At 40.9% G+C, this 14,262-nt stretch overlaps 1 protein-coding gene across 1 annotated transcript in view; it reads left to right on the top strand.

The window, feature by feature from the left end:
• The window catches only part of LOC121004844 (alpha-2-macroglobulin-like), a 176,895-nt gene extending 164,209 nt beyond the window's left edge, over nt 1-12,686 (top strand). The window contains exons 32-36 of the mRNA XM_040437236.1: nt 58-148; nt 1,276-1,344; nt 3,550-3,652; nt 5,215-5,256; nt 12,588-12,686. Of these exons, the coding sequence (XP_040293170.1) occupies nt 58-148; nt 1,276-1,344; nt 3,550-3,652; nt 5,215-5,256; nt 12,588-12,604 (322 nt within the window). The 3' untranslated portion in view covers nt 12,605-12,686. The remainder of the gene's footprint in view (nt 1-57; nt 149-1,275; nt 1,345-3,549; nt 3,653-5,214; nt 5,257-12,587) is intronic.
• Nucleotides 12,687-14,262: the final 1,576 nt, after the last annotated feature.

The following is a 14,262-nucleotide window of genomic DNA, read 5'->3' as shown; positions in this document are numbered from 1 at the left end:
TTCGCAGCACTTTACAATTCAGGAAAAAATAAAACATCTGTACTTTTCCTTCTGCAGTTATATTGGTGCCCGGGAGAAATCAAACATGGCCGTTATTGAAGTCAAGATGTTGTCTGGATATATTCCAGTGAAGAGCACATTAAGGAAAGTAAGTGACTGGGATTTTCCTATTTAGACAAATTACAACATGTAACAATTTTAAAATAAGAGTCAGAAATTAGAATGACATAAAAAAACAAAAGTACTGATACTCACCTCACATATCCCCCCCTACTCCCATTGCTATGCTTCCTGGGTCCTCACTGATGTTCCTAGTCCATCTCGGCACACTGACCCCTCAGCCAATCATTGGCCACAGTGATTACCCAACTAGTGGTGATGAACAAGTGATTGGCTGAGTGGTCATGTACTGGGTGTCGAGAGGGGCAGGGAAATAAAGGGGACCAGTTAAGATTGTGAGCCGCAGGTGATTGTTCAGGCCAGTATCATTTTTCTTGCTTTTTTATATAATTATGATTGGACAACCCGTTTAAGCATCTCTTGAAACAAATCAAACAAGGCACAGTGAAATGGCTATGGCTATATCGGTTTGTAGACACTGCAGAGCTGAGCGTGCTATGCTAACCATTTTTATGACGTGTAATATCTATACTATCTGATTGAATGGCTGGAAAATTTGAGTTCAAGGACGTAGCAGAGGGATGGGGGCTCTACTAGGCAAATCCCTTTCCAATCCAGTGGTAATGATAGTTATACCCCTGCCACCTCCTGTTTGTGATTCATCAAGCATTGCATTATGGCAAAGAAAAGTTTAATTTTCTTTCTCCTAAGAACATGTCAACTCCTTTTTGCCATGGCATTCAGCTGATATAATTGGGAGAAGGTATAGTTTACCAGATGCAATGACCCCTATAAGACAATATTTAAACCTACTGTACATGTGCATTGATACCTATAGAAGTGAATGGTTGGCCGTTTAATAGTTCAGTTGGACAGAGATTATAGTGTAATAGCCAATGGAGTGGTCTTTAAATGGGCACCTACTGCTCTTTGCAAGTGAAAAAAAACATACTAATGCAACAAAGAAAGAAACAGCAATACACAAAGACAGGAGATCTGCATTTCTCAAGGTATATTTATGTCATTAACCTAAAGAAGACTAAATTAAATGCTGTACCACCTAAAGAGAAATACAGTAGCACCAATTATTTTCCAGTTTTTATGCCTTCCTGGCATAATATTAATACCAGTTGTAATATCAAATTTTCTTCACAGCTGAAAGAAGACAAATTGATAAAGAGAAGTGACATCCAGACTGACATGGTGACCCTTTACCTGGAACAGGTCTGAATTAGCATCACATTTTTTAGAGGTTTTGTGGATTAAAAAACCCAAATTCATTTTTAGGGGCCTTCTGAATTATGGATCACTGTTGCATGGATTAAAAATATAGTTGCCTGGCCTAATATTTGCCTCTTACAGAGAAGTTCTCTGCTAGATATTATTGCTTGAAGGAGAGAATATGGTGTTTACAAATGTGGCCCAAGGCTTCTTTCACATTTGCAGCATAGCTCTCCGGTATGCTGCCCCATCATAGAATGCCGGAAATCGCCTGGAGGGGTTTTAGTCTAGCCAAATGCCAACATATTTGCCAGGTAGTGGCCAAATCTCTGGATGACCTCATCATATTCAAAGGGGCCGGTGGGCATTCAAGTAACATCTGGCAAGGTGTCACGTTCGGGTGTGGGAGATAAACACCACACCTAACATAGGACGGAAAGGGGTGAGGTAATAAGGCCTGGAAACTAAGGAAAGGAGATGGACACCTCCTAGTAAAACCCTAATTAACGTCCTGACTAACTACTAGTATGACTAGACCCCAGAGGTAGGTGAGTTCATACACAGTAATACCTAGGGTCCTAACTCACCCTATAGGACCCTGGTACTAATATCAGGACTGAGACAACCTGTTCCTCCAAAAGGAAGGACGAACAGGAGTCTTCCTCAGGCCTTAATAAAAATGACAGGGAAATGCAACACACAAAATAACACAAACAAAATACAAAAGGGAAAGAAAACACTTAACTTCAAGTGGCTATGGCAGCACCAGGAGCTCAGCCGAGATCCACAAGTCCAACAGAAGCTATAAACCGCATAACATAGTGGGAGAAACAACAATAAATAGAGAAGGTTAAATGACCATAATAGCCAAACCTGGGGAAATAAGGTGTGGCAAGCACCAGAAACAACACAGACGTCATTTGATCCAAACGGAAAACATGTCAGATCAAACAACGTGTTGCCAGTCTCACCGATCTCCTGCCATCTGTCGCGGGAACGTCCGTGACACAAGGCTTCGGCAACTCTGTGTCACGGCCTTTGGTGTGCGCTGTGACACTTGGCCGCTTGCTGTTGCCTGTGGCAACGTGTTGCTGTGTCTGCATGCGGGGGCAGTGTCACAGCCTTTGTGGTGTGTGCCGTGACATGGTTGCCTTGCATGTTGTTGCCTCCGGCAACGTGTATTTGTTATGGTGTTTTTCCTGCTTTGGTGTGCACGGGCTTAAGGTGTGTTTGGTAGGTGTGGTGGGTGTGACCTCAGGCCTCCTTATATGTTGGCGTGGTGGAGTGTGAGGTCAGTTTGTATTTTGTTGTCAGCTTGGTGTGGAGCTCTGCTCCTGGGCTGTTGTGATTATGTCTGTGTGAGCCACCGTTATTTGTTATATTGTTTTCCCTTGCTTTCCCTCCTGCTTGCTTCTGTTTACCCTTCCCCACCTGTGGTGTATGTTGTATGGTGTGGGCCTTGTTTGCTGGTGTGTGTGCTCCTAATGGGGCTTGCTTTCCTGGAGGGGTTTAAGCAAACAGCTAGACTGTGAGTTTCCGGTCCATCTCGTCGGCGACAGGTAAGTCCTGATAACTTTTGTTGTCTGTTGTCTTATAGACCTACCTGTCTTTTGGCTGTGGCCCTGTCTAGTTGGTGGTCAGTTGCTGGGCTTCAGGAGACACCATTCATCCGTGGTGAAGGATGAATGGGTGGTCTTTGCCCTGTCTTCAGGATTAGGGCACAGCAGGGATTACCAGGGTCCTAGGTCGGTGAGCATGAGCCCCCTTACCATCTGAGGCGGCTCATGCGCTAGGAGTCTAGGGAGAACCTAGGGTTACATTAAGAGGTGACTTGCTCCCTGTTCCCTGCTACCTGGCTAGCAGCCACCGCCATTGCATGGCGGGGGGTTTCCCACGCCCCGCCGTGACACTCTGGCAGGCTGTTCTTTGCCAAAACAGAGGGCAGAGAGCTGTGCCGCAAATGTGAAATTAACCTAAGGCCTCATGCACAGAAGGCTAAATGACAACATATAGAGTTTTATCTGGTTTTAGAGGAAATAGCTGTCGGCCAAACAAGTCATGGTTGACAGTTATATGAAGTGTGTGGCCAACTGTACAGCATATTTATACCTACCTGGGTTTCAGGTTATGTAGGTGGTGGTCAAAGGTTCCTGATTTATCTTACATTTTGGATACTTTTATAGCGTGTTTTATGTTTTCTCACCCTAGTTGGATCACAACCCGTTAAACCTCTCCTTCATAGTGGAACAGCACATAACGGTGAAAGACCTAAAACCATCTACAGCAAAAGTATACGATTACTACGAGACAGGTAAATATATAATAAAGTATTGCTGTAATTAAATATTAGACCGGATAGTTTTCGTTTATGTGCACTTTCAATGTACATTATAAAGACACAGCAGACAGATGGATTCATTATGTGTTGCACACCTAATGAATTAACACTAATGTGGTTACGGTTTAGATTCTTTGTTTACATTGTCATCTGCAATAAGGAATAACCATGAATCAAACATGGAGATCAGAAACTCTCCTTTTCTAGTAACCTTGTGTGCACTACAATAAATGTCCCACCAGAAACATTCTCCTGAGCAAGATTGTTCCTCTCTAATGTCATATTACGAGACCTGTATATATTAACTTCAGAATTTTCTGGGGCTTGGAATGGCCACGTGGGTGATTCTCTTTACATTTCCAAAGCCTGCAGGATCAGACAACACAGGGTTTGTTTGTAGTCTTTAGATTATCACACTGATGTAATGGAAAACTGGTTTAGTTGCCCATAGCAACCAATACGATTTCACCTTTCATTTTTCAGAGCTTCTTTGGAAATTGAAAGGGGATGTCTGATTGGTTTTTATGGGCAATTAAGCCAGTTTTCTTATACCCTGTCACCAGTTTTAATAAATCTTCATAGTTCTACATAGGAGCTGTAGACACAAAACTGCTCATTTGCTTATAGAGTAAAAGTACTTTTTTCTCCAGAATGATGAAATGGATGGGATAGTTGCCAACTGTCACAAATATAGCAAGACTGCTTTTGATTTTAAGAGACAGTCCTGGAAAATTTGCAGTGTCTCAGGCCAAAAATGGGCAGGGCTCACTGAAACCCACCCACAAGTGGGTATTTCCAGGCAGGATTGGGGAGTACACAGGGGCAGGGCATAGATGCTCTGATTTTGTTAAGTATGGGATCATTAAAGGGGCATTCTGGTTTGTTATATTTAGCCCCTATCCACAGGTTAGGGAATAACTATTAGATAGGTGGGGGTCCTACCGCTGGGACCACTACCGAACATAAGAAATGGGACCCTTTACCCCCTGCAGATCCCCTGAAATGACCGGAGCAGCCTGTCACACATACACATGGCTGCTCCATTCATTTCTATAGGAGTTCTACAGATCTTATCTCCCATGAATTCCCATAGAAATTAATTGAGCGGCCGTGCACATGTGCGACCTTCCACTCCCGTCATTTCAGGAGAGCTGCAGGGGGTACGGGGCCCATGCTCTTGTGATCGATGGGGGTCCCAGTGGTAGAACCACTACCAATATAATAGTTATCCCCTATCCACAGGATAGGGGATAACTTTAACCAACTGGAAAGCCCCTTTAAGTGAAAGATATAATTGCAATCAGTTAAGCTACAAGACCTTGTGCCTGGTTAACCAGTGAATTTCCTGGTGGCAGATTCACTTTAAGAATATTACAGTCTGGCTACTACAAAACACAAATGTACAGTATAGCTCAAGTATAGATCAATATTACTGTACTATCAATATCAATGGTACATATTGCTTCATATGTGTAATATTCAATATGACTCCATGTGACCATACAAAGCCAAAAACTGTTATTTCTAATTTTCAGATGAACAAGCCACAACAGAATTCACTCTCCCTTGCAGTACTGGTAAGCGCTAGCTAGCTTATGTGCTTTTTTCACTATCTACCGCCTGTGTAAACTGTCCACCTTGGATTCATTCCCTCTCTCCACACTCTGATATGCCATATAAACCGGTTCCTCCTCCCAGCCCTGGCTGCTATCTCTGAGAAAAAGGAGCTAGAGAGCAGAAAGAGGAGTCAGAAACAAGGGCACTGCTCTGCTCCATTTTATGTCACATTCTGAGGTACCAGAAACTCAATGCAGGACGAGTGTTGATCACAAATATTCGAATTTCAAATTTTTATCGCGAATATAGGTAATTCGAAAATTTGCAAATATTTAGAATATAGTGATATATCTTCGTAATTTCGAATATTCTAGATTTTTTTTATTGCGAATTTTTGTAATGCAAATTTTTATCGTGAATTTTTCAATTGCCGAGTAAAAACATGATTCCTCCCTGCTTCTTGCTTGTGGGCCAATGACTCAATGGCCCACAAGCAAGAAGCAGGGAGGAATCATGACTTTAAATGGGAAAAATGATGAATATTCTAAAAAACTAATATATAGCACTATATTGAATATATTAGTTTTTTCGAATATTCGTAATATTCTAAAACAAGAATATATAGCAATATAGCGAATATTTGAAAATAATCGAATGTAGAGCAATTTAGCTAATATAGTGTATATTCTTTGTCTAATAGTTGTAATTTTTTTCTCATCTGAATTTTAGATTGGAAAAAAATTTCAACTATTGAAAAAAAGATTATAGCACTATATTAGCTAAATTGCTCTATATTAGTTTTTTTTTCTAATATTCTCTATATTGCTATATATCAGGCATGGCCAACCTGCGGCTCTCCAGCTGTTGTAAAACTACAACTCCCACCATGCCCTTCTGTAGGCTGATAGCTGTAGATTGTCTGGGCATGATGGGAGTTGTAGTTTTGCAACATCTGGAGAGCCTCAGGTTGGCCATCCCTGCTATATATTCTTGTTTTAGAATATTACGAATATTCGAAAAATGAATATATTCAATATAGTGCTATGACTCATTGGCCCACAAGCAAGAAGCAGGGAAGAATCAAGTTTTTGCTCGGCAATTTAAAAATTTGCGATACAAATTAGCATTACATTTGCATACTACGCGATTGTTACCTTCTCGATTGTTCGAGTAAAAAAATCGTAGAATATAATGAATATTCGCCGAATATTCTACAAAATATCGCAAATTCGAATATGACTACTGCCGCTCATCACTATGCAGGACTAACAGACACACTTCTTCTTTTTTCTTCTACAAAGCCATAGGAGAGCTTATTTTATATGGGATGAGTTTACATTTTAATGGCACCATTTTCAGGCACCTTTCTGTATTGTACAACTCTTAAAATATTGTTTGGGGTTCCTGCTGGCTTATTGTGCCCTGAGTGCCTACTACTTTGCCATAATAACAGTGACTAATTGATCATATCACGTTTCTACGTTCATACCCATTGACATGTTGACTTTGTTGGCTCATGTTTTGAGGTTTACTTGCTTTTGTGTACCCAATGTGTGATCCTTTATTTCTGAGAATACTGTATGCTATAAATATATTAATTTATAAAAATCAGTAAATACCTTTGAAACATAAAATATTGTTTGGAATGACTGTGGAAAAAATGCAATTTCACATTGTTTTTAGCGTTTCACTGCATAATAGAAAGACATTGCGGAGACCAAATTTGTATGGTCTTTGTTATTTTTACTGCATTTAAACAATTAATAAGTTAGTTTTTCAACTTTCATAACTTTATTTTGTGCCAAAAGAGCTGTTTGAGGGCTTAGTACCATTTTTTTTAATACATTCAGCCTTTTGATAATTTTTTTCATTTGTTTTGGGAGATTAAGTGACTAAATTACAATTCTGGCATTTGTTTTCTTTTTTTTTCTTTCTTTTTTTACAACATTAACCCTGAAGGTTAAACAAAGGGATCATTTATTATATAGGGTCATTACAGACAAGACAATACCAATTATATATTTTTTTTTACACATGTGAAATGAAAAGTTTTTTCTTTATTTTGTAATATTTTTATTGATATTTTTTTAAAATATATTCATCTGTTTCACATATTTTAATCCCCTTAGGGGACTTGAACCAGCAATCATTTAATTGCTTGTACCATGCACTTTTATACTTCTGTATTACAGTGTATAGGGATTATTATTACATTTTGCCAGACACATAATGCTACAGAGGCAAGAACATGGCAGGCTCAGGGTCCTTCATAAGGCAGCAGGCTGCCAGAACATCTACCTGGTACCCTGTGATTGAGTGCACAGGGTGCCTATTGGAGGACAAAGGTAGCTCCCTCCCTCTGTCTAACCACTCAGATGCTGTGGTCACTATTGAGCACTATTGGGCACATAACCCAAAGGGCTTAATGAAGACTATATAGAAAGATCCTACACTTTGCATTTAGGAAGCAAATGAACAGTAAACAGTGCCTATAGTCTTTAAATTGCCTGTCCTGTAATGAAAAGGAGGTGACTCTGCTGATCCTGCTCAAATCTATACAGCAAAGATGAAAGTGAACTGCAAAAAAAAAATCTGTAAGTGTCAGCCTCTTGTCCGTCCTCCAATTACTAGTATGAAAATTTGAGGTTTTTTTTATTCAGTTACATAAAAAATTAAAAACAAAAGTAAAATAAAAATAAGATGAACTGTATGTGAATAAAAAAGTATTTTGCAATGATACATTTTGTTTAGAATGATAGCCAGTGCCACTCATTAAGAGCACTAATAGATTCAGCAATCTTTAATGTAAAATATATCCATTCCTGCAACAACTACAGAATAAACAGTTTTGAAATACTCTCTAACCATAGTTACATAGTTGTTAAGGTTGGAAAAAGACAAAAGTCCATCAAGTCCAACCTGTAATCCTGCTATATCGATCCCTGGATCAATGTCTATCTTCCTTTTAAAAATGGGTTGGGCCAAAGGGGAAGGGTGCGTAGAACAAGATTTCTATACATTGTCATAAGCCTCAATGTTATTTTGAATTAAAGAGTAATCTAAACCTTTTTTGAAGCCATCTACTGTATTTGCTGCTACAAGCTCCTTCGGCTATTCCAGAGATTCACAGATCTTACTGTAAAGAATGCTTGTCGCCCTTTATGACTAAATCTTTTTTTCTCCAGTCATAGGGAGTGGCCCCTTGGTTTTTGAGGGGGTCTAACACAGAATAATTTCCCTTGATATTTTTTATATGGTCAGTTTATATATTTGTTAGATGTCTTTTAAAAAAACTGAAGTTCAGTTCATTTAATCTTTGCTCATAACTAAGATCTTCCAGGCCCTCTGTACTTTTTCTAACTCCAGGGCATCCTTTTTATGGACTGGTGCCCAGAACTGAACTGCGTATTCCAGTTGAGGCTGCACCAATACTTTGTATAGTGGCAATATTACATTCCTGTCCTGCGAGTCCATGCCTCTTATTTAGTCTATGATCTACTAATACACAGCACTACTACTCCCATCCTCTATGTCATTAATGAATAAGTTAAATAATAGCGAACCCAGCACAGAACCTTGGAGTACACCACTTATAACCGGGGACTATTCAGAGGAGGAATCATTGACCACAACTCTTTGGATACGATCATGAAGCCAGTTTTTAATCCAATTACAAATTATATTTTCTAAACCAATAGACCTCATTTTACTCATTAGTCATCCGTGTGGGACAGGATGAAACGCCTTTGCAAAGTCCAAAAACACAATATCGACAGCCTTCCCTCTGTCCAGGCTTCTACCCACCTCCTCATAAAAACAAATCAGGTTAGTTTGACAGCTTCTGTTCTTAGTAAAACCATGTTGGCTATCACTTACTATATTATTGACAGTTACATAATCCTGTATATAGTTCCGTAGAAGGCCCTCAAACATTTTCCCCACTATGGATGTTAAGCGTGCTGGTCTATAATTTCCTGGTGAAGACCTAGCACCCTTTTTGAAAATGGACACCACATTCGCCTTGCGCCAGTCTCTTGGTACAATGCCTGTCATTAAAGAATCTATAAATATTATGAACAGAGGAAAAGCAATAACTGAACTGAGCTCCTTTAGAACTCTAGGGTGTAATCCATCTGGACCTCGGGCCTTGTTCACTTTTATTTTTTTTAGCATATTAAGGACCATATCCACATTCAGTCACTCAATCCCCAGTGACCAACACCCTGTTACCATCATTTAGAGGTCCTACATATTTATGTATTTGAAGAATGTTTTGAGGTTATTCTTACATTTTTTGGCCACCTGTATTTCATTGTGTATTTTTGCTGATTTTATTACCCCCTTACATAATTTATTTAGTTCTTTATACTTTTTAAAGGCTACAGCTGAGCCTTCCGATTTAAATTTCTTAAAGGCCCTCTTTTTGTCATATATTGCTCTTTTTACACTATTTTTAAGGCATGTGGGGTTTAATTTTATTCACTTGTACTTGTTACCTCTAGGAATGTATTTAACAATATAATTATTCAAAGCACTCCCATTTAGCATTAGTGTCATTATGTGACAATAGTTGCTCCCAGTCTATGTCCTAAAGTGCAGCACTCAACCCTGGGAAATTCGCCTTTTTGAAATTACCGACTTAAGTTTGTTTTTTACAGTTTAGTTGGAATATAATTATATTGTGGTCACTATTACCAAGGTTTTCATGGATAGTGACATTTCTCACAAGCTCTGCAATGTTAGAAATTACTAGATCCAGACAAGCATCGCCTCTAGTAGTATCTTCTACAAAATGGCCTATAAAATGATCCTGCAAAATACTAAGACATTTTCTCGGTTTTGCAGCAGAGGCAGAACCATGTTCCCAATCTATGTTTGGATAGTTAAAATCTCCCATTTTCACTACTGTGCTAGCCTATGCCACCCGCCCCATTTGCACGTACTGTTGATTTCCTCAGTGATATTGTGGGGGTTTATAGACCACACCAACAATTATTTTTTATTTTTTTCCCTCAAGGTTTCAACATCATCACAACCTTCATCCACAAATGTTTCTTTCACATTTACTTTCATATCACTCCTGACATACAAACCTACACCACCACCTTTGCGTTTATCCCTATTGTTTCTAAAGAGTGTAAAACCTTGACGATTTATAGCTGTCACGGTCATATTGGTGTTTGACAGTGACGCGGTTGCCATGCAGACTCGTTGCTTGTGGCAACGTGTAGTTTGTGGTTTGCACGTGCACTTCCCCTTTAAGTTGTGTCTCTCTGCTGTGTGCAGAGGGGTGAACCATAAGTCTGTAGTCAGTGCTGCCTGGGGCTGCCGTGCACCTTGCTGTATGGGGCCCAGGCAGTATCAGGAGTGCTGGATACCTGTGTGTGGTGTTGTTTGTACGGAGTCCTGTCTGGTGCTGGCCATTTTCTGGTGTGCATGCTTATCCTCCGGAGGAAGGGTATATGGTGTGAGATGCTGTTAACAGTGCAGTTCTCTGTGTTGCAGTTGGTGTTTGTGTCTCCCCTTGTCCATGTCTCAGTGGTTCGTTTCTTGTGTTGTGTTGCTGGCTTCATTCCTTTGGTGTTCTGGCTGTGTGCTGGTTGGGGAATGCCTGCTGGCAGCGACCTTGTGTGAACTGGGTCTGAGGTGGAAGCAGCTTTCAGTGTGGTCTCTGCGAGCTGTTTGTTGGCTGGCTGGCTGGCCGGTTTCTAGGTGGTTCCGGCATGCTGGCGGCAGTCTTGGAGAGACCTCCTTGCACTGGGTCTTTGAGGGGTGGGAGTGTCACGGCCTTTGCTGTGTGCGCCGTGACACTTTTGCCACGCTTGCAGTTGCCCTGGGCGACGTGTTGCTGTTATGGCATGTGGTGGCAGTGTCTCTGCTTTTGCTGTTTGCGCCGTGACATGGTTGCCACGCATGCTGTTGCCTGTGGTAACGTGTTGCTTGTTGGCTGGTGTGTGCACTTCCCCTTTTAGTGGTTTCCTCCTTCTGGTGCTGGAAGGGTTAGCTCCCTGACTGGGTGTGGTCACTTGCGTTTTATTACCTGTGGCTCCCTGGCTGGAGTCAGTGGTACTCCAGCCGTCGTTGGTGCTGGAGCTCTGCTCCAGTCCAGGGTGTTCTGTCTGCCCAGTCCTTGAGGGCCACCTTGTAGGACATACTGTCACGGTGGGGAGTGGGGGAAACCCCCCACCGTACAATGTCAAATATAAAGAGGGAGCAGCTAGGCCAGGACACAAGGATAAGGGAGCAGGTGACCTCCTATTGCGTCCCTAATCCTCGCCCTAACTTCTTACCGTATGAGCGGACCTAGTTGGTAGGACGGCTCATACCCTGGATACCTTTGGCCCTGAGTCGCCCTGAGAATCCCTCACATAGGAGCAGGGGAGAGGCGACCTGTTCTTCCCAGACACGGAGGAACCGAAGTCTCAAATGGCCTAGCTGCAGGGAAAAGTGGGAGACTGAATACAGCGACAGAGTCGGCAGGTAAGAACACAAGACAACACGCTTACCTGCCGCTGCCACCACGACTGGAACCCGAGCATACGTTCAGGAGCCCACACACCAAACAGGACTCCGTACAAACAACACCACACACAGGTATCCAGCACTCCTGATACTGCCTGGGCCCCATACAGCAAGGTGCACGGCAGCCCCAGGCAGCACTGACTACAGACTTATGGTTCACCCCTCCACACACCACACAGCCGGGAGACACAACTTAAAGGGAAAAGTGCGCGTGCAAACCACAAACTACACGTTGCCACAAGCAACGAGTCTGCACGGCAACCGCGTCACTGTCAAACACCAATATGACCGTGACAATGGCCCAATCATGAAAGGAGTCCAGCCATGTCTCAGCAACACCAACTACATCAATATGTTTCTCCAGTACCAAGGCCTCAAGCTCTCCAATTTTGCTTGCTACACTTCTGGCATTTGTGAACATATATTTAAAGTTGTCATCAAATTTTACACTTTTAGGAAATGTATTATATATTTTTTTATGATCACTGCAGTTGTCAATCCACATCTTTGGTTCAGCTTCCCTCTTAGGGCTGTATTACATTAAAAGATTTAGCAGATGATTGTCTGGAAGGAAGCGTTCCTTCCTGGAAATCGCCTGCCTGTTAGTGGAGGAGACTGCTGCTATTACATGCCACGATCTCCTCCACAGTATGGGGAGAAGCGCTAGGTAATGCCATCGCTAGTCCCCCTACTGACTCATTGTTTGCCGGCAGCAGATAGTAATTAGAAAGCACAATCTACCGCCGGCAAAGGATGATTTTTAAGCATGCTCAATAATCATGATTGCCTGATTGTCTATGTAACCCTTTTGTTTCTGCTCTGGTTACAGATAATACAACAAATTGATGATAAGACCTGGCTGTATACATCATCTGTTCCTGAGAGCTACCACTGAGATCTGTTGCTCTGATATTAATAAAATAATAATGAAAAACGCAAATCTCATGTTCTGTGTCGATGAACTTTCAGAAGGAAAACGCATTTCTTACTTAATAATAATTCAAATAATCTTTATTTATATAGCACCAACATATTCCGCAGCACTTTACAATCAGAGTTCTCATGTACTAAAACCATTTATTACATAGCAACAAACAAATCAACAACTCCCTGCCCTTCTGGGGCCATAACTTTTTTTTTTTTTTCTGTTCACAGGCGTAGGAGGGCTTGTTTTTTGCGGTACAAGTTGTACTTTCTAATTCCACCATTTAATTTTGCATATGAAAATTCCAAATGGGATGAAATTGGAAAAAAAAACAACACAATTCTGCAACAGTTTTATGGGTTTTGTTTTTACAGTGTTCCCTATACGGTAAAACTGACTAGTTTCATTCATTCTCCAGGTCAGTACTATAATACCACATATATATAATTGTTCTTGCTTAGTAATACTGAAAAAAGTAAAAACTTGAAAAACATTTTTTTTCTTCTTTTCATCGCCATATTCTGACCCCTATAACTTTTTTGTAGTAATGTGTATGGAGCTGTATGACGGCTCATTTTTTGCAAGGCAATTTGTACTTTTCATCTATACCATTTTGGTGTGTGTATGGCTTTTTATTACTGTTTATTAAAAAAAATTGTGGAAGAAGAGGCTAAAAAATGTTGAATCATCTATTTTTACTTTTTTTCCCATTTCACAGTTTTCCATGTGGTGGATAGTGTTGGATGATGGATCAGGCTCTGAAATATAATGTTGAATTGAGAAGAGTTACATTAGGGGATGTGGCAATGCTAAAAAGATGTGTTTTTAGGGAGCACCTAAAACTGTAGGAGTTGGGAATTAGCCTAATTGTTTGGGGTAGGGCATTCCAGAGAACTGGTGCAGCTCAAGAGAAGTCAGGAGTCAGAGGTTCGGATCATGGAGGATGTTATGGCGGGTTTACATGGTCGGATAGTGGGGCAGATTATCGAGGACAACTGTTCCTGCAAATGGTTGTTCCCGACAATCTGCCCGTCTAAAGGTGCACCAATCACCCAATGAACGAATAAAGCTGTTGTTCGTGCAGGTAAGTAAATTATCATTTCTCAGCAGCACATCTGTGGTCTAAACAGTGATCTGCTGCCTAGAAACAATGCAGATGTATGAGGACAAGCAATAGCGATTGTTTGTTCTCATACTGTGGAGGTGATCGCTGGATATAAATGCAGAGCTTCACCCCCACTGATCAATCAGCCAGTTTTCAGGAAGGAAAGCTTCTTTCCCGATAATCAATTTGCACATTTTTATTATCATATATATGGATAGTGTATCCATATACATTAAATATCCCATGAGGCCACTTTTATTGAATTTTTTTTGCTCCTCTTTTCCCCTTCTGTGTTACAATCTGAACTAGGTGTTATATTAAACAAGTTGCTAATTTGCCCAGCTAAAGTTATCAGCACATGGGGTTAAATAGGATACTATAGGGGTTTTGTTTAGTGTTGAACGAGCATGCTCGGCTGAACACCAGTGCGGCTAGAGCATCGTGATGCTCGATTCAGTGTATTTAAATCTAATT

The sequence above is a fragment of the Bufo bufo genome, chromosome 6, assembly GCF_905171765.1.
Source record: "Bufo bufo chromosome 6, aBufBuf1.1, whole genome shotgun sequence".
NCBI classification, from domain to species: domain Eukaryota; kingdom Metazoa; phylum Chordata; class Amphibia; order Anura; family Bufonidae; genus Bufo; species Bufo bufo.
This window is presented reverse-complemented; position numbering and strand designations above follow the sequence as displayed.